The 20,686-nt window shown below is 46.4% G+C and overlaps 1 protein-coding gene across 7 annotated transcripts in view; it reads right to left on the minus strand.

The window, feature by feature from the left end:
- VEPH1 (ventricular zone expressed PH domain containing 1) overlaps window positions 1-20,686 on the minus strand; it is a 53,880-nt gene that overhangs the window by 12,597 nt on the left and 20,597 nt on the right. For 6 of the 7 annotated variants that reach the window (XM_042820641.1, XM_042820642.1, XM_042820639.1 and 3 more), the window contains 7 exons: window positions 18,457-18,623; window positions 16,752-16,961; window positions 11,987-12,207; window positions 7,397-7,606; window positions 6,271-6,665; window positions 2,427-2,566; window positions 792-926 (listed from right to left, as the gene is read on the minus strand). In XM_042820641.1, the coding sequence (XP_042676575.1) occupies window positions 792-926; window positions 2,427-2,566; window positions 6,271-6,665; window positions 7,397-7,606; window positions 11,987-12,207; window positions 16,752-16,961; window positions 18,457-18,623 (1,478 nt within the window). Of the gene's footprint in view, window positions 1-791; window positions 927-2,426; window positions 2,567-6,270; window positions 6,666-7,396; window positions 7,607-11,977; window positions 12,208-16,751; window positions 16,962-18,456; window positions 18,624-20,686 lie in introns of those variants that run through there. The other variant, XM_042820645.1, reaches the window with a different exon arrangement.

The following is a 20,686-nucleotide window of genomic DNA, read 5'->3' on the forward strand; positions in this document are numbered from 1 at the left end:
GGGACTCTGCTGAGCCTATGTCCAGTTGTCCATAAGCTGTGACCCACTGCTCTCACACTGCGGCAGCAGCTCCCTGCTCTGTCCAATGCAAGCTTGGGGGTTCAGAAGCTGTCTCTAATAAAACTCCTGCTTTTAAACTGCCCACAACTTTTGTAAATTAATCTTATCCAGCCAAACATGTTTATGCCTCCAATGTCCTGAGAGACTGTTTTAAAACCGTGTTTGACAGTGCATTTCATCCCATTTCGCTAGATGGAGATGTTCGGGGATGAGCAGATATTTGTTTCACAATCCTATAGCGTCCTTTTCCAAGAAGCCCGATTAACAGCTTTGAAATGGCATTCTCTGAAATCCTGGAGACAGTAAACAGCTTTGAAAGAGTAATCTTTTTAACTGGTGGGGGCAAGCAATGGTGAGTGTGCAAATGATCATCTTCGTAACAGTCAAGTCTGTGTTTAAGGAGGCAAATTTCCCAGCGGCTGCGTGACTCAGAAGCAGACTTAGAATCATAGGATGACCGAGGCTGGAAAAGAGCTCTAAGATCATGCAGTCCAACCATTCACCATCCATCACAATATTTCCCACTAAACCATGTCCCTCGGTACAACATCTATACGTCCCTTGACTCCACCACCTCCCTGGACTTCCTAATCTGCAGAACTTCTGATGGATGGGAAGGGAAGAAGGAAGGGAAAAGGGCTTGTTTTTCACAATGGGAGCACAGCAAACACTCGTTACAGCTATTTTAAAAGCTTTTTTTTTTTTTTCTCTCAGAGGAAAAGCATACTTACCTTTTGGTGTGGGAATGTAGACTGGATCATGGCAGTTTCAAAACTGTGTGTCCCCTTGAGCTGTGTCTTCTCCCATAGGGCCTTGAGGACTTGCACTGAACTACTCTGCATTGACAAAGGTTCAGCAAACAGGCTCTGAAAAAAAAATGTTGGAAAGTGCATTTGGAGCATTTTTGGCTCAGCCATTAACCAAGAGCATCTTGTTCCTTTTCATACCATGGCAGCCGTGGTATGAAAGCAACTAGTTCATTTCTCTTTCAGGAGTGATGATGGATGTACATGCACAATGTTAGATGAATGCCCACAGGTTTCACTTGCTCCTGGGGCTTTGCACTGAGCTGAAAGGGCTGTCACCTCCAAGACCTCCTGTCCCAGTGGTCTGGGATGCAACCAACTGCCTTGAAATACTCTACTGTTGCAGTGCTGGTAGGTTCTTCACCATATGAACTGCATACAAAGCCAATATTAAAAGAGTGGCTGAGAGAGCTTAGCATTATTCCTGTACTATATCTACAACATGATCTTGTAAATAGAAAATGCATTTGCATGCTGGAGCCAAGTTAAGAGCACACAAGCAAATCCAATGTTCCGTACTTCTAATGCTGGATTGCACAACACGTGCAACCCAGCTGGATTGCTCTGCCTGAATTAGAGCTGAGAAACAAAGTGCCTGGGGCTGCTGCCGGGCATGAGGAGCCTGCAGCCTGTTAGCTGGGGCTTAGACCAACTGAGGGGGAGTGCTGGGTGCTGCACACCAATGGGGGAAACCAACCCCGAGTCTTATGGTGGTACAGCATGATTTTAATGACCGAATCCAAGAGCACCTCCTGTGTCAGGTACCCATATTCTCATTTTCTTCCTCTTGTTAATTATCACTCTTCTGTCTGACAATCAGCTCTGCACTGAAATGTGCTGCCTTCCTTCTGACCGAGCGCTGCCCAGCCAAGAAAACAGCAGTACATGAATTTCACAACTTCCATCTGAGATGTTTGAAACACGAGACAGCTACCCATTAAAATTTCTGAAATTCAATAAAAAGCAGAGCCTTGAAATGAGGGTCTGCTCTGGAGACCATAGAGAAAAAGTATTTCTTGCTTCTACTGCTGCGGAGTCCAAGAGAACATAGTGTGAGCAACAATCAGTGAACAGAAACACGGTGACCAGTGTGGAAATTTGCAGAAATTGTGACCTAGGCATCACAGCCATACTGCATTATTGTTTTTTCCAACCATTTCTATACTCATTTCTAGGAACAGAGGGAGGAGTGACCTGACCTGCCAACTTCACAGCATAACTCACTGTGTATCAGCTCCACATTCTGGATAAACCCTTTGCATTTCGAAGGGTGCAGTAGGGTAGGGTGAATGACAATGATCAAATCTATTTAGGTTAAAAAACAATTTAGGACCCAGTTGTTTTACAATAAGTTCATCTTGAACAGCGTACTAATTAAGAGAAATCCTTACAAACTGCAAAACCACCTCAATCTGCCATGATGTAACCTCAGAGGTGAGCAATCACTCAAGTCACAAAAGCTCACCCAGCTGGTTAGGAGTGCATTCCGACAGATTAACCCCTAAAACATTGTTCCAAGCACAACATCAGAGATGTGCCCCACCATTGCCCTGCACACACCTGCTGGAAGAGGAACATGATGTGGATCCACAGTGGAGGCTGAGGACTGAGCAGCGTGAAGCTGGATTTGCTGTAGAGGCAGTAGTGGCCCTTCAGGGGACAGCTGAAGAACAGCTTTGCTACACAGCTTCTCATGGTATCTGAAAGTAAGTAGAAAGAATATGAAAGTCAGACGCATACCAGAGGTATAGCTGCCCCTAGCTGGGCACTGCCATGCCTGGGGATGGCTCTGGTGCACACAGTGCCCAGGTTAATGAATGTGAGCACAAGTGTGTGTCAGCAGAGCTGCTCCAGCTTTCTAGGTACACGTAGGTAACCCACTGCCTGGGAACAATCCATGCATTATTTGAGTTACAGTGGTAATCTTGTACTATTAAGTGAAGCCTGCTAATAGGAGAGGAGGTATGCTTATCAGCTTCCCATCTGGAATCAAACCCACCGAGAGACACAGAGCTGGAGAAGAGGAAATGAATATGACTTTTATAACGGCCTCAATTTTCAACCATTTCCTCAGTTTCCCTTCAGTTTGGGTTATAGATAGGGATGCAGAGAATAACTGTAGGAGAAAAGGGTAACGATTGGAGCAGTCAGCTTCAGGAAATGATCACCTCCTGGAGCACCACCAGCCATGCATGCACATGGCTCAGTGCAGGGCACGCATGTTGTCACACAGATGGCATGATGCTGACGGGCACTGGGCGGCCCCTTCAGCACCATCAGAACAGAGCTCAAATCTGAGTGGAAAAGGCCATGTTTGGGAGCACACAGATTGGCTCAACTTCATTACTGTTCTCTGCCTTCCTAACCTAACCTAGCCTGCCTTCCTTTGCCCTTCACTGCCGGGGTTACGATGCACCTGGGAGGGTGTCCCTCTGCTCAGCACCAGCACCGAGGGCTGCTCACCTCTGCATGAGGCCAAGATGGTGCCACTCCTATGGCCATGGCCCCTGGCTTCTGCAGTATAGAATAGCAAACCGCAGTGGGAGGCTGCTACCTCCAGATAAATGGTGTCTGGAGAGGTCCATGTGGCCATGAGCACATCCACCTTCCTGCTGAACTGCCCCCTGCCCTGGGGACATCTCTGCAGATCCCGTGAGCACAAGGACCATCCTGTGCCTTTGGGTCAAATCCAAGCACTCATAGCAGCTCTGTGGGATAAAATCCCCACTGGTATATCCCTGGCACAGCAGAGGAGAGCCCTGGCAGCACCCAAAGCTCCACGGCCCCACCAGGGCCACAGCTGCTTCCAATCAGTGCAGAAGCACCGGGCTGCGGCGGAGGTGAGCGCTGCAGGGGAGCTGTGAGCTTTTCCATCACCTCCACTGTATGGTACCAATTACCCCTCGGCACAACGGAGTGCTTAACAACAACCAGATTCAGGACAGCTGCAACCTGCTTCTCTGCCACCTCCTCCTTTATCAGCACTCTGTCTCTAAGCCACAGAACATGTGTGCCCATGGCAGAGCATCACGGGACCAGGAGCAGAGCATGATACTGAGGGGCTGAGATGCTGTTCATTGAATTCAGCTTCAGTGCCCAAGAACTGGATGATGCATTGGGTCTCCCTGGTCTCTGCTCTTTTAAGGCAGATATTTGCCTGGCTGTAAGGCTCTCAGCCTGGAATTTACCTAATCACTTGTGAAAGCAGGTACAGTATAATTTTCAGTATAATTAATGCACTGCAGCAATCAGTTCTGCCATGAAATTACATGCGGCTAATTACGTGGTGAGAGGCTCCTATTTTGCATGTGTTGAGTTTGCTTCCTGACAATTTCATTACATCTTCTCCCATATGCATAACAGGACAGACAGTGAGCCACCACTCCCAGCGAATCTTCTGTCATCTCTCATTTACAGAGCCCTGCCAGCTGGCTCTTTCTGGACCATGCAGTCCCAGGTCAGTTCAGTCTCCTGCATTTAGGGGCTCTGATGATCCTCACACTCCTCCCACAGGTCTGCTTTGTCATTCAGGATTCAGACTGCAATCAGTGTAGACAATCACTTAACGACGTCATCATGACATATCTGTATTTCTTCATAATTCTTTGCTCCGTTTGCTTTCCAGCCCACAGAGAACATTCAGTTGCACCACATCTGGAAAATCTTCAATATCTCCCAACTCTTGGAAGCGATGCCCTTGGTACTGGTGTCCCATACCTGGCAGGGGCTCCAAACACCAATTCTGTGCCTTTCCAAAAGCACACAAGTGTCTCCTGCCCAAGGCAGCATGCCCAGGCAATGCTTTGGAGGATGGCATCCAGGCTGAGAGCTGAAGAACTCAGCAGACAGCTTGGACACCTCCTGCACTAGAAGCACAAGCATGGTTCTGAATCCTGCTGAAGTGAACAGCACTTGGGCTGTTGTTAATTATGACTGTTCTGAACTGCCTATAGTGTGCATTCTCTCTTTGATATCCTACATTTCCAATTCAACAAGTTCCCACATGGCCGACTGTGCGCGTTTAGAAACATGCTAATATTTTCTAAACGTTTTACTTAGAAAGTGAAGCAGGTAAGTTTGAATGAGCCTTTATAGTGTGCAGGGATCGTATAAGCCCATCAGCTGCCAGGTTTTTGATGGAGTGGTTTGTGTAATATCTGAAATATGAACAAAGCTGTCCCCCGTGTAAGGAGGCAGACATTTCTTTGAGCGTATTTGGAATGAGTCACATAAATCTCCTGTTCTGCACATGTGCCCCTGCTCAAGGAATTTCCCCAAGAATGCTAGATGTGGATTTCCAGGAAATTACAATAGTTGGAATGAATTTTGAAATAGTGACATGCTCAGAACATATCATAATAGGTACTTCAGAAAGCAAATGGAGCAATGTATTTAAAAATATTGATTAACACAAGATTGCAGCACTTCCAGCCAGATTGCTCCCTCACATGTTTCCATTGTGACTCTATGAAACAAAAGTTTCATCAATAATAATAACAATTTCAAATAGCAGACCTGACATTTTTGTCCTTCTTTAGAAATTCCTGCAGAAATATGAGCTTTTTTAATAAATAGTTATGTCTCTTTTATGAGTGGAGACTTGTTAACTCACTGACCATAAAAAAGTAAGCAAACAGGCAGAGAGATATCTGATGGAAATTAAAATCTGGTTTGATGTAAGAGACTTGAAATTAATTTGAGTTACTCTCTGTAATCAACACAAGCCACGAAGGGCTGGAATGCAAAGTACTCACAGGCAGCAGCAGGTGGTTTGATGCACACATCTCCTTGTGTCCCAGTAACCAACAGCTGCTCAGTGCGAGCAGGAGGCTTACAGCCCAACCTCCACCATTTTCCTTCAAGGAGCATCAAGGATGTGTTTGGCAGCACACTGCAATCCAGCCCCACCTCCATGGGCCTCACAAAAGCAGCTCTCTCACACTTCAAGACAAATATCCTCCCTTGATGAAAGCAGGAATCATTAAAGGGGTGTGGTGAAGTAGGATCCAGCCTAAACTGGAGCACCAGGACCTTATGCAGTCGCTTTCAAGCAGCATTTTTTGAGGAACGTGGTGGCCCAGCTCTGCAGCTTGTGTTGTCACAGCCCATAAGCTTGTTCAGGTGTGTGCTTCTCACTGGATCATAGAATGGTTTGGGTTGGAAGGGACCTTTTAGATCACAGAGTTCTGACCCCCGCTATAGGGATGCCTCTCAGTAGACCAGGTTGCTCCCAGCCCCATCCAGCCTGGCCTTGCGTGCTTCCAGGGTTGGAACATCCACAACCTCTCTGGGCAACCTGTTCCAGTGCAGCCCTGCTCCTGTTGCATTTGCTGCCCATTTGCCCAGGTCCTGCAATAACACCTGTGTTAAAGCTGCTGTAACCAGAAAGGCTCAGACCTCTTACCTTCAATAACACAATGGTCAGGGACAGGAATCCTCCTCCCCATCTCCATGACGTATGCTTTCACTTTACCCAGGTTTTCCTTCAAGTGCAGGTAGAGCTTGTCGTGGCACTCCGCAGGATCCTTCCCCAGCACCATGCTTCCTTCCTGGGCCTCTCCTCCAGCAGGTGCTGGAGAACCTTCTGATTCTGTGCAATCGATACTCTGGTGTGAAACCAAGGAATTTCCCAGTTGCATTTCTTCAGCATCGACACTGAAAGGCAACTTGTCATTTTCTTGGCTGTTGTAGATCTCGGTGAAGGAGATCCCAGCAGTTACATCCCCATTCTCCTCGTCTCGCCCGCTGTCTGTGTTCACCCCCTTCATGCGGACTGCATGCAAAGCCAGGCTCTTGGACCTGGAATGCAATTAGGGAAAAGTGCTTTGGAATGGAGGTATGGCAGAGCACAGTGTGGTGAGCAGTGAGAAAGGACTCATTTGGAAATTTGCTCTTCAGAGTTAGCACTGTGCAGCCAGCTCTGAGAGTTGAGTACAAGGCTAGCTTAACCAAGGGAAATACCTTCCACAAACACGCATTTCAAAAGCAAATGCAAGCCAGTTTTAATAAGCAAATGAAACTTTGTCCTAAACATATATCACAACATCTGCATGACATAGAAGGACCCAATCATCCTATCTGTGAGACACTTATAGCCCCAGCCCTGCAGCGTACGCTTTATTGATCACGTCATAAAGATGCCATCCAACAGCCATTCAACTGCACCACGACTCAGCCTGCAGCTCTGCGTTACCCACACCTACACTCAGCACAGAACAAAGGTCTCCATTAGAACAGGAGGCTGGAAGGGAAGTGCCTGGAAGCAGGCGCAGAGCTGATGCATGTCCGTATCTTCCTTTCCACAGTCATCTGCGAACATTTTCCATCCTCCCTGCTGTTTCAGAGTGCAGAACAGATTCAATAAATAACTTGGAATTTTTTTGCCAACCTTTAAATTCATGGATACGAAGTTGGTTCAAACTCCTTACAATGCCCAGAGGTATCACAGAACCATTTCTCAATATTTGGATAACGTTTCATTACGAAATTGATATTCCTGAAAACCACTTGTGCATTTAATAGAATCATACCTGTTAAATCTCATATCCTTCCTTTCTTCTTTAGAAACCTGGCCTAAGCTGTATCTTCTCACTGAGCCAGGGGTACTGGTGTCAATATTTATTTTTTCTTCAAAAGCCTGTATTTTCTCTTGAAGTTTTTCATCTTCTTCATTTCCATTCACAACAGATTTTAAATTGCCCAGTGGCACAGGGGATACCGTGTCTGTATCATTTTCTGTCCTGGGGAAGCAGAAAGCAGAGATTTAGCTCCAGCACACTTTGCTCCTCATGATGCTGATTCTGCATTTCCACCGCTGACCCACGTCATGTGCCTGGGGAAATAATTCTGTTTCAGCAGAGATTAATGTAGAGGTTGATTAATCATTCTCAGAAACATCTTCCAGATCAACATCTCTGTCAGATGGATCAGAAATACTGAACATCTCTGACAACGTTGGATTAGAAACTGCATGTGCTGTATCTGCACAAGCAGAAAACCTCTTTCCCTGATAGTCCCACTGGGAAAAGTTTTTCAGCTGAACTTAAACCATCCCTCCAAGCTTGCTAAACAGTGACTTCTTACATTATTTTCATAAACCAAAAGTAGAGCTAATTGCAGGGTTTAGAGAGGGCTGTGGTTTTAACAATTTGACAAAAGCACATGCAGTTGGTACTAACTTAATGTACTCTGAGTAAGAAAAAACATGTTTTGGAACTCAACACATGGAAAGAAATGGGATCAGGAGAAGTTCTCAATAATTCCACCCGGAGTTCTGAAACAAGCTGGTGTTGCTTCTGGTCCCCTTGGCTTCCTTCTCCACCTTAGGAGCAAACATTGCAGTGGCGCAATCCGCGAAACACGGGTATAGAAAAGCCACAAACAAGGATTTTAACACACCGTCCTCAAAGCAATTGCATCTCAGCAAGTCGTGCTCACAGCTGGGAAGCCCCTTAACAAGTCTCAAACACTGCAAATCAGCAGTTGTGGAAAGAAAGCACATTTGAAGAAAACAACTGCGAGCACTGCATCACAGAGCGTGCTGTTTGTCTCGATAAAGGCAGCTCAGGATTCCTCTCGGGGGACTCAGCAAGTTTTGTCCTGTTTGGTTTTTAATTCAGGCAACAACAGATTAACACTGCAGAGCGTTTCTGAAAGAAGTATTCTAATAAGGAACTGTAGTATGACCTTTGCTAAGAAATCCTTCTGGAGACGTGGGACAGGATTGGGAGTTGGATTAGATGACTTTGTAAGGTCCCTTCCAACTCAACACATTCTATGACTCTAAGATTTCGTCCATTTGAAAGATGCCAGCCCAGCAGCTCTCTCAACATTGCTCTGATGAGTGCTAAGGCAAGCTTTTTGCACATACATGTGTGTATATAAAGCCCCGAGTGGGGATGGATGAGCTGATGGCTTTGTGAATGATGGAGCCAAGCCAGCAAACCTTGATGGTGGCTGGAAGTAAGAGTGGACTTTCATACCAGCACCTTTCTTCTAGTGACAGGACAGGAGGAAATGATCTTCAACTGAGACAGGGGAGGTTTAGGTTGGATATTAGGAGGAAGTTTTTCACCCAGAGGGTGGTGAGGCACTGGAACAGGTTGCCCAAGGAGGCTGTGGATGCCCCATCCCTGCAGGCATTCAAGGCCAGGCTGGATGTGGCTCTGGGCAGCCTGGGTTGCTGGTTGGTGACCCTGCACATAGCAGAGGGTTGGAACCAGATGATCATTGTGGTCCTTTTCATCCCAGGCCATTCTGTGATTCCATGATTCACAAATGATTCTATGATTCTTTTCCAGCATTCTCCAGTTGAGCCCTGATGGCTTTGCAAAGGAAACACAAGAGAACGCATCCGCTAAAGAAAGACATCAAGAAAGCAATATGTTAATAAATACAGAGCTCATCACCACACCTTGCACCCCACCTTAGCACTGACCTGGCTGATACCAGGACCTCCAGCAACCACTTGCTCTCTCACACATACCAGCTCAGCACCCAGGAAGACAAAAGCGCCTCAGAAGAGTGCAGCAAAGCCCCTGCACTGTGCCCAACGGGATGCTGGCAGCCCTTCCTGCCGGCCTCCCCTTGCAGCAACAGTAAAATAAACTATTGTTTGAAATCTTGGCAAAAGGCATTTGGTACATTGCTGAGGTTGCTGGAGTGGGATCAGCTTACACCAAAGCTCGGACTGGTTTCAAGAGGGAAAGGATGCACAGACCTATCATGGGTCACAAGGAACCTTGCTTGCAAAACCCTCAATGCTGTTGTGCTTCTCATTGTTCCATTGCTGTCAGGCTCTCTTTAGAGAACTTTAGAAAGCCATCTAACTCAGCAATCAAGAGTGATATATTAATTTAAAGAGCGTTTGTCTGGACTGTCACCAATATCAGCATCACCCATCTTGTGCTTCAAGTGGGCAGAAGAGTGCCCACAAATAGAAATTACTGAAAACACAGAGGGATGGGATGGCTTCCAGATGCAGCTCTGCTGGGAAGCAGTGTGGATGGATAGAGCACAGGTCCTTGTGATGCATTAATGCACAGCTTTCAAGGCATGGTGGGATGGCATGGGGCAGGCAGGGAGAGGCTGCAGCTCAGGACCTGCCTCCACTCATGGGGAGGAAGCTATTAGGAGCTTCCAAATATTGCCAGAAACCAATTACCTTGCAGAAAATGAAAGGCAACTGAAAAGTAAATGAATGCTAAAACGACACCATGTGCTCAAGGAAGGAAAGGTACCTCCAGCTGCTGCTAACCTGAGCAGCACTGCTGCCATCTCTTACCCCCCCAGTCCTTACCCAGAATGATGGCTTGCAAACATTAATTTTTCTTCCTACCTTTTCCTGCCTACTTTTAATTGACTGTGCTACACTTGTTGGTTGGATCTGCCCGTTAAGACTCTGTATGTGTTCTTCAAAAGCACCTCTGAGATGGAACAACTTGCAGTAGAGCATCACATGGTTTTAATTACACTCTCTGCTAAATGCATGTAAAATTCCCAGTGTCAAACAACTCCAAGTGAGCCGTCATTCCAAAGAAATAAGTTTCTTCTTATGTAAACATACAATTCTGGAAGGAATGGTTGCAATCCAGCCACACATTTTAAAACTTTTATATTCCTTCCACAACACAACTGCTCTGGATTGCTGATCCTTGAAGCACTGCAGCAGAAATGGCAGCAGCACTGCAGCCAGCACAGATTGCCATGTCAGCCTCTGGGTCGTTCCCACTGAACATCAGCACAAATCAGAAGCAGCTCTTTGTAAATCAGTGGAGGTCCCTCATTTTAGCCTGAATTTGCTGCTCAGTACTTGCTCCTGTCTGGGTTAGCTGATGCTATGCTTGATATAGGCCTGAAATGGTATTTTAATTTCCTTCCACAGCAGACACAGCTCTGCCCTGCCCTCTCCTCCCGCAGCTCCACACACAGTGCAGTATTTTGCATCTGCATCCACACACGCACACACCAAGTAGCTTCTACTTTTCAGCAAAGCAAGTCCTTAACTAAGGGGTGTTTTATAGAGAAATGGGACAATAACACTTTAACAAAAGCCTTTTCCTGTGCTTTGGATAAATGATAGATGCAGAACATTAAACAAGGCATAGGAAAACCACAGCATATTAGCAAATAGCATCATTTTTCTACTGCAAATCAAATGGCCAGTCCTGGGCAGCAGGCACAATCCTTGTGCTTTGCGTGTTTCTCCCAGCCCTGCAAAACGAGTGGCTCCAGCAGGGCTCCTCTCCTCTCTCATTTCTAACCCTCCAGGATACCAATTAGTTGTTTCTCAGATGACCTCCATGTTTTGGCTCCGGCCCTACGTCTGTCTCCAAGGCTGTCCTTCATGGTTATGAGTTTTCTGACATCTGTTATGTTTTATATCACAGCATTAGTATCCCCTTTGTGCCCTCCTGACCCACGTCAGTGTACACAATGCCAATGATAAGTCTCTCCCTAATTAAAAGTGACTGCTACCAGCTATCTAAGTGACACCTACATCCTTATTGCGACAACCACAGCATTGCTCCCCATGCTTTAATCTTAGGACAGAGATTTGGAGAAGCTGATTGCTACAGCAGTTGGGTACAAGTTCAGGATATTTACTCAGAGCTCTTTAAGTAAACCCATGTCACAGAGCTGTGCCAGCCATTGTTCTTCTCAGCCTCAGTGGTTATCTTCTAGAGTAAACCCAACGATAGTTGCACAGCCTGACTTCACTGGTTTATTTTGAAAGGAAGCCTTGCAGATTGCCCATGTCTGCTGATGTGGGACACGGCTTCCTTTCTGTGCTTTTGGAAATGCTCAGACTTGAACAGCTTCTTTGTTCTCCAGTGCCAATGACACAGCTGCTGCCATGTGATGTGCAGAAGCACCTGGCATTGCAGGCACCTGGGGATCATCCCTACAGCCTTAAGTTGTTTCTACAGACAGAGGTGCTGTCCATTATGTGTAAGGGTAAGCTTGCACACAGACCTATAACCAATGCAATCCAACAGCAGAATGTGCATCAACTACAACAAAACACAAGGGATAATCAAGATCAATTTGCAAATAGCAACATGGCAGCTCCCAGGAGCTCCTAGTGGCTCACACAGCCCTGTCACACCCACCGGCTCTACCTGGCTGATGCTGAGCTGCTGTTCTCCAGCTGCCTGACCAGGAGCTTGGCTATGGCAGTGAAGCTGTTGCTCATGCGGTAGATGTCTCTGCTCTGGGTGCCCAAGATGCCAGAGAACGTGTCAGTGAGACTCTTAATTTCCAGCAAAAGGATGTGGTGAAAAGAGTGCTCCATGTTGGCCAGCTGGTTCACCAAATACATCAGGCACTTCCTGGCTTGCTCCTGGACAACACAAGGAGATAAAAAGAAACAACTCTAAACAAACAAATGCAGTGTTTGCTCATGCAAGGTGGGTTGTGTGCACGTTGGGCACACATGGACATGTGTGCATGCTGCTAATGAAAGCACTGTCATTAGGGAAGGGTGGTACCCCTCGAGGCCAAATGCAGGCACATGCTGTGCTCATGTGCCCCCAGCTCAGCGGGGAGCAGACCCTGTGCTCAGGGCTGTGCCACACAGTTCATGGCTGGTTCCATCTTGGAGTCTTTGTTGTGGCTCCACTGCATGAATGGGCATGTGTCCAGGTCACTGCCTTGCCCACGTTGCCCTCTGCAGCTCCAGGCACTCTAGAGCAACCAGACAGTTACAACCAGCTCCATGCATGCCCCCAGCTGTGATGAGCACACAGCCAGCAGCCAATACCTCTTTTTCCAGTGCACAAATATGTTTCCTGATTGCGACTTCCCTTCTGGATCCACTGCTGCATGTAGCATTGCCCCCAGAACCAGCCTTTAGCAGTGATCCCAGCAAAGCTCAGCACTGCAGTGTCCTGGGTACCACTGCAGCCCCCTCAGACGTGGGCTGATGGTGAGGAGTTCAAGCATCCTGTATATCACATATGTGTATCACAGCAGCTCTCCTTGCACTGCAGTGCAACACTTAGATGAGACCAACACTGCAGCAAAGAGGAGTTTAACATGAGATTTCATCATAAGATCTCACCACTGGTGGTGAGCTTCTGCCTGGCAGCCCTATCAGTCATGCCACACACTGCAGTCTGATATGCCCTTTGTAGCCAAAGCTCTGTGGAGCAATTTACCCACAGGACCACATTCCTTGCCAACTAGGATGAAAGGGGCTGTTTCAGATCCTAATCTAAAAAAGCACAGATATTTTCTAACAAAGATACCTTATCTCTGCTTGGCAAGTGCACACAAATCCAATTCCAACTATTTTTGTGTGCACATGTGCAAATTCTCATACTAAAACACAAGCCCTAAAGATAAAGAAATGCATGGGGGGTTTCTGTGTTTTATTATAATTGTCCTAAGCAGTTTGGGTTCCAATGTGCTGAAAACACCTGAGTGGCAGAAGCAGCAGAAGGAGAAGCCAGTAGCTCAGCAGCTCATATTGGATCCTCCAGTGGGACAGCAGGGCTTGGGTTGGAGCAAACACCTTCCAGCCCAGCAGATCCTTACAGAAACTGGGAGAAACTTTGCTATTAGAACCTGTGCCAAAATGCATGCAAAGGCACTTTAGGAAAATAAAGGCTTCTCATCTTACCAAGCATTAGCAGGTAAGGAGGGGAAGCAGCGCATCACATGCAACCTCCCTACGCTGCAGGGCAAGAGCAGTATTGCCTTGGATTTCAGAAGAAACTCCAAATTCCTCTAGAATCATGTAACAGGAGAGAAAACACCACTGAAGGTTGGCTTCCAAGCGCAGCAGGCCCATAAAAGCACACGGGAGACATTGGCAGGACATCACCTGAGAGCTGTGAGAGACGTGTTGTGTGAAAAAAGTCAACTTGTTCCAAACTAAAGGCAAATGGCTGCCCTGTGTCATGGCACAGAGGAACGGTGCAGCAGTCAGAAGAGCCCTTCAGCCCCATGCAGAACCAGTGCAGGTACTGTGGGGTGGGCTGGGAGCTGCGGCGGAGCCTTTTTCTCAATGGCTCAAAGGAGGCTGGCTGTTGGGTAAATATTCCCTAACTTATTTAGAAGACATTCCTCCCTCCTAGAGATAAACACGGGCTCAATTAACATTTAAAACACATTTCTGTTTCCTAAACAAACTGCGCAGCAGACGTAACTGGAAGAGAAGTTCTGAGCGTTGCCGTGTCGCTTTGATCCAGCTGGAGCTCCTCCAGCCCGCTGCAACGCTGCTGCTCGCCTGGAGCGAGCTGAAAGAACAATAAACCCCGCCAGCCATGTCATGTGTAACTGTTAAACAAAACAGAGTCACGGCAAAACAGCTCGACATGAAAGCCGTTATTATCTCCGTCGCAATTTTTTATCCCAAAAAAGAAAAAAGCAAAAAAAAAAAAAGCAAAAAAAAAAAAAAAAAAAGCAGAAAGCCCATTTGGACAGAACTCGTTGTTGTTGGGAGCTGCGGGTGTTTTCTGATTTTGTGTGTCTTGCAGATATTGCAGATATCTCTCACGTTTTCTGGCACTCTGTCTGCTGGGAGGTGAGGATCCAAGCCATTTGGTGAGGTGTGGCCAAGCACTGTGCTGTACCTGAAATCTGGGCTGGGGAGACTACCAAAGAGATGACAGGGAGGCAGAAGGAGCTCCAGTTTCCAGTTGGCTTAAAACACACACTTGTTGGAGGAATGAATCTGAAATACCCAGCTGTGCCCTGAGGTGGGGTTTTGCTTTGCACTAATTTACAGCCAATGAACAGGGTCTGATTTCAGCTTCGCCCACTGGACCCTCTGCTTGTGTTTGCAGCCTATGCTCTAAAGGGCCAACCCTCAATCCTTGCCACTTCTTTTTGCCAAGTGAGCCTCCCAGTGAAATCAAATATCAACAAATAAAATTCCAACCCTACCATTACCGTTCATTTCTCACTCGCTTTGCTTGGCCAGAAAGGGGCTGCAGGTGGGGGCTCACGTCCATAGCCCCAGCACTGGGGCAGGATGAGGGGAGCAGCAGAGGAGTTCCAAAAGGCACTTCCATGGTGTCTGGCTTAGGGAACAGCCCTCTGGGACTGCTCTGCTGCTCACACACCCTGCTGGACCCGACCTACGTAAGCTAGCTGGCAGCAGGGATGCCTGGAACACAACAGTTCCACTTAAGTCAGAGTAGAACTTCAATACTTTCTTGTGGTGCACTCATTTTTATCAGCTGAACCTTTAAGGCTCGTCCAGCTTTCGTGATGCCAGATGTGTTTCTGCTTATCTAATTGCAGGCTGAGCGCCTGTGCTGCAGTGAGCGATGCTCAGTAGATCAGTGAATTCAGTCTCAAAGGCTTTTTCCCTACTTTTAAGGTGCCTGATCTGCACAGCAGTGCCCAGAGACAGTTATCCCATGCAGGTTTGGCCATGGGAAGCTACGTGCAACTGCACCAAGCAATGGATTAAAATAGGAGAGACGTACTCTTCCGGGCAGCCTGGTCTGGTGGTTAGTGACTCTGCACATAACAAGGGGTTGAAACTCAATGATCACTGTGGTCCTTTTCAACACAGGCCATTCTATGAAATATTCTGCTGAATGCAGAAATAAACATGGCCCACTGCAGCTCTTGGAGTCTTTAAAACCTCGAAGAGAGGGACTGAGCCCTGTCTATATACACAGGACTGTGTTCTCCAGCCTATGTGGGGAAAAATCTCCCTTGATTTGGCACAAGGATCACAAAGTCCAGGGGCTGGTGGAATTCAGCTCCGCAGAAATTAATTATCCATGTCACTGTGTGGCAGGCTTCAGTGTCACACTCCACAAATGGTCCAACTTACGACATACTACTCATTTTCTGCCTGGGCAGCCAAGTTTTATCACAGCCATAAAAGCCTGACTTATTTAGCCAAAACTCTGTGATTTCAGAGCATTAGTTTTGCCTTCATAGAACTGATTTGAGGCAGAAGGAAAACATCTATTGCTAGCAAGGAAAGACAGTAAGCTTGTATCTGGGAATGGAAACCCAAATCTCATTATAAATCAGGGTATGTCAGATATAAGCCAGGACAGCGTGGTGCCCTGGGACACCCAATAGTTCAGACACTGGGCCCAGGCTGCCCAGCAGTGCTGACCACACTCCGAGCCTGTTTGCAACACGTGGCTCTGGTGAACATCATTCCATCTCCGCACTGCATACTTACGATGGAAGCAAGAAGCCCACTGCAAATTCATACCTCTGTCCTAGAGGTCATGAAACAGCTTTTAGGAGTTTGCCACTGTACATCGTTGTACAGCACAGGGCTCCCACAAGGTCAAACCCCAAGCTGAATTAACATGAAGATGTTCCCAAGATGAGGTTCAGCCCAGCACCGCCTCTGGGCACTTCCATTATACAGACATTTGTCAGAAGTATTCAATTAACTCTGGCTACAAATCCAAAATAGCTGGATTACATGATATTAGGAAGTTCATATTTCATCACATGCTTACAACATTCCTGAAGGCTATATGCACTTAAAATTCAATATCATACCAAGGGGCTGCAAAATATTTCTTTTTCCTTTTCTTTGCCTTTCATTTCTCTTACTGTAGACACTGCAATCTGAGCTAAGCTGCTGGGATAACGACAGCCGTGTGCATTTATCAACTAGGAGCTTTAGCCACTCCGAAAAAGATGATAGAAATAGAACGTATTCACACAGAGAACAGATGCACTGTTAATTAGGAGCAGTAATAAAGAGACTACACTCTAGTAATAATGATACCACATTCTAGACATACTGCCACCTTACAAACCATGGAGACATTTCTGGTAGGATGCTCTCTGGTTACTCCAGAATATTTAGCATAAGGTTTAACAAAAGAAGCAGACAAACAAGAAAACACGTGTGCTGAACCAACCAGCCCATCCCTTTAGTTTCCTAATTACCTCATCAACGAGTCCAACAGCCCCAAAGATCTTCGCTGTTTGCCCAATCAAATGTGGGAAACTCTCACCAATTTCTTTTAGCTCTGGAAGAAACGCAGCCAAGGCCGTTGGGTCATAGCCAGATACTTCTGTCAGTATGTTTAGGATAATGTCACTATGGTTGGGGTCTCTCACAAGCCCCAACAGACACAGAATACATTCTTTCAGCACCTATTTAAAAAGAAAAAAAGAAAAAAAGAAGAAAGCTGTGGACGTATTTGTGAATGGTGAATATATACAACAAAAAGAGGCGCTGTACATTGGAGGGCTAGAAGCAGACCGTGAGACTTTGATTCAGTGGAATAGCTTTTCACCCTCACTGACCTCTGCACATAGCTATTTGCTGAGGTCAACAGAAGTTCAGCTCAACATATGGAAGAAGGGTAAGCTGTAGCCTTGAAATATTACAGTTATGCATATATAAGTAAGAAAATACTCCATTGTTAAGAAAAAAAAGGCCCAAAAAAACCTTCAACCCCCTCACCAACATTTCTCTTGCTTTAGGTTCTATACTTACAGGATTAAAACAGCATAGGTCTTAGTCATCCCTAACAATACAGTAAATCAAAGTACTGGTAAAAAAAATATTTTGTGTCCCCCAGGAACTAAACAACCTGACAAGGTTAAGAGTGGGCACAGAGCTAAAAATAAAGGCTAGCTCCTTGCTGCACAGAAAATGCCACGGGCAAGCTGGCATTGCTTATAACAACACAGTTTTCAAGAGGCCAAGGGCTTAGACCTTCAAACATCTCACAGGCAGGACGGAGCACGTTCCACTTCCTACTAAAGGATTCTTTCATACCTGTGCTGCTAAATGTCTACTAACACACCTCTGGGTCAGGGAAACTGAGGGATGTGCATAAATGCATTTCAGAACAGACTGGTGAGACTTTCCACCAACTTCCCATAGCATGGCATTGGGTTCCATATCCTCCCTTGTGCATCTCTTGGCTCAGATACCAATGTCCCAGTGGGGCAGCAGCCCCGGTGTCCCCAGCCAGGACGCAGCAGTGGCACACAGTGGCCTCAGACACATTGGCTCCAGCAGAGCCCCTCCATGGCCACATGGGGTTCTTTGGTCTCTTGCTTCCAAAGGCAGCTCTATTTCATCTGTGACAGCACGTTATGATAAAGCTTCCTCAGCTATTTGGAGGGAGGCATTAACCACTGCTGATTCTTCTTTTAGAAAGGTTTTATAGACTTAATAAATTAGCAAAGCTTTGTCTTATTCAAATGTGCTGTGAATGTTGTGCCATTCTGAGAGCGTGACACATAGTGCCTTAATTAATCTTCACCTCGCTCTTAATCGGTTCCTAACTTATTCTAGCTTTCCTTGATATGTTCATACAATTCTAACAGAAGTGCAATGATGGGAATTGCAATCCAACTGACAGAGGAAGAGCCAAATAGTAGAGTAGACAGTCCCAGTTTATAAAAACGACGACTGCTGGACCACAACGTTTATGTTCTTTATGACCGGATGGAGAATTTGGAATAGAATTAAAGAATGGAATTAATGAAACTCTATGGCAAACCACAGGAAAGCTCTGTTGTGGACTCCAGCTGAGACAGCCACCAGCAGTCAGAGCTCACCAAGCCATCTGAAAGAGATAAACCCCCCAGAAAGAGGTGCAGCACCGAGCAGCTCGTCCACTCACAGCCTTACCCCGAGCTCTTTCCTCCGTGCCATGAGCTGGAGCAGCCGCAGGAGGTGCTGCTGCTCGGATGGCTGCAGGTGGCCCATCAGTGCCAGAAGCTCGGGCAGGCGGTGCGCCATCGGCTGTGGCTGCTTCTCATATAGGGCAGGCAGGACACGCAGCAGCAGCGAGTTCCCTGCCAACAGAGCAGAGGAGAGCATTACTGCACAGCAGTGCTGCGTGGCTGGGGAGCAGCCTGGACCATATGCGTCCACCTGGAAGCAGCAGGACCAGTCATCGGCACAAACCGGGCAGTGTGGAATACACAGGAGGAATCATAGAATGGCCTGGGTGGCAAAGGACCACAATGATCATCTGGTTCCAACCCTCTGCTATATGCAGAGTCACCAACCAGCAGCCAGGCTGCCCAGAGCCACATCCAGCCTGGCCTTGAATGCCTGCAGGGATGGGGCATCCACAGCCTCCTTGGGCAACCTGTGCCAGTGCCACCACTCCCTGAGTTTCTGATTTCTGTGGGCTGGCCCAAGGAGCCCAGTACGTGGCCCAAATGGAGCAAATCACAGCAGGTATAACAATGCATATAAAGTTATTTCCTATTCATTATGATTTTCATTCCCAACACAATACCAGGAGAGGGTTGCTTGCAAGCTTTCAGATTTGGATCATACTCCATTGAGTCCTACACTCAACACTTGTGATTTAAATGGATTTAAAAAAACAAAAAACAAAGAAGGCTAGAAAGCACATAAAAGCTGTATTTTTCCTTCTCTGAGATTCAGACTTTCAAATTAAATAAGCAGCATATGGAAAGAATAATTGGTTATTAAGAGAGCTAAATGTGCATGACAGTAAATTTGAACATAAATAGTTAAGGATGCCATTTCCAGGAATAGAAAGGAGCCAGAGAAAGTCGACTGTAGACAGACTCAGATATGCAAAACCCTCTCTCACACATTTTCTTAAGATGTCTGCGCATAATTCAGTTTGAAGCCCAGGCTCATACCAAAATATATAACTTCACATCGCTGTACATGCCTGCTTCAAATATATTTAAGTCTCACTCGAACAACATATGGAAAACATCTGCCTATTGCAATGTAGCATGGCTTCTTTTTGTACAAGTCCTTAAGGTCTCCTTGAATTTGGTTTCCAATAGGAACTAGCACTCTGGCCTGCTGCTTTTTCTCCCACTTAAACCCAAGCCCTATAATTTTGCAAGAGAAGCAGCTCAGTTCCCAGGTGGCAGAAAGAGGACCTATGTGTCAGGCCTGACCATACCACGCTCATGCCAGATACATGAAGAGCAACCCAAGCTTTGCAACACCACCTCTGAGCCAAGTAGCTGAAATGCAATTCATTGTAGGCTCCAAAAGCACCCAGCTAGAGCCCTTCAGAGTACCTCAGCCCTGGGAGACGTTTCTGCACTGCTCAGGCACTCTCTGCATCTGACCCCAAAGCACTTTGCTGCTCCTAGAGCCGCTGGCTTCTCCCAGGGCCCTGCACACAACCACCACAACTCCAGCCCCACCTCTGTCCCCGGGGCCATGGGCAATTCCTGTCCTGTTCCATGAATGGAGCACAAAGCCAGCTGCAAATGAAGGAGATTTGCTGATGGTTACTCCAGGCAGGTCAGCAGCAGTTCAGTTCTGGCTGCTCTACCCACACCTCCCCCATGCTACAAGTGGGACTGCGCAGTAATTAAGGGGCACGAGTACCACTGTTTTACCATGGGATCAACACTCCTGTGTCACAGAGGTTCTTTTGAAAGTGCCTTTTTAATTTGTATATTCAGCAAAGATTTGATCGGTTCTTTTTCTTAAACTAACCAGAAAAAGTAACCCAAACTAACCAAAAGCAACCAAAAGTAACCAAAAGTAACCAAAAGTAACCAGCAAAGCACCAATTTGCCCAAAGTTCAAATTAAGGTTTTCTAGTTTCTCATTTGAGTTTGAAATTGAACAGTTTTATAATCAAATATACTGAAAATTATTTCCTTCTCTGGATAATGTGTTTGCAGAATTAAGCCTTTTTGGCACTTGCACGTGCTTAGCTTCCACTGGAGGTTTTCTGTCCACGTAGAACAGATGCCTTAAGCTTCACTCACATCTCAATGAAAGATGAAATTCCCTCTGCCCTGGACAAGCAAAGTTCTCAACTGTAAGAGCATGGAGGGAAATTCTTCAGAGACAGACAAGAAGTAGCATCTGAGATGTGCTATTGCCTGTGCTGGGACATCAT

Source organism: Centrocercus urophasianus, unplaced genomic scaffold (assembly GCF_019232065.1).
Source record: "Centrocercus urophasianus isolate 14NV4802_14NV808 unplaced genomic scaffold, USGS_Curo_1.0 seq_19, whole genome shotgun sequence".
NCBI lineage: Eukaryota > Metazoa > Chordata > Aves > Galliformes > Phasianidae > Centrocercus > Centrocercus urophasianus.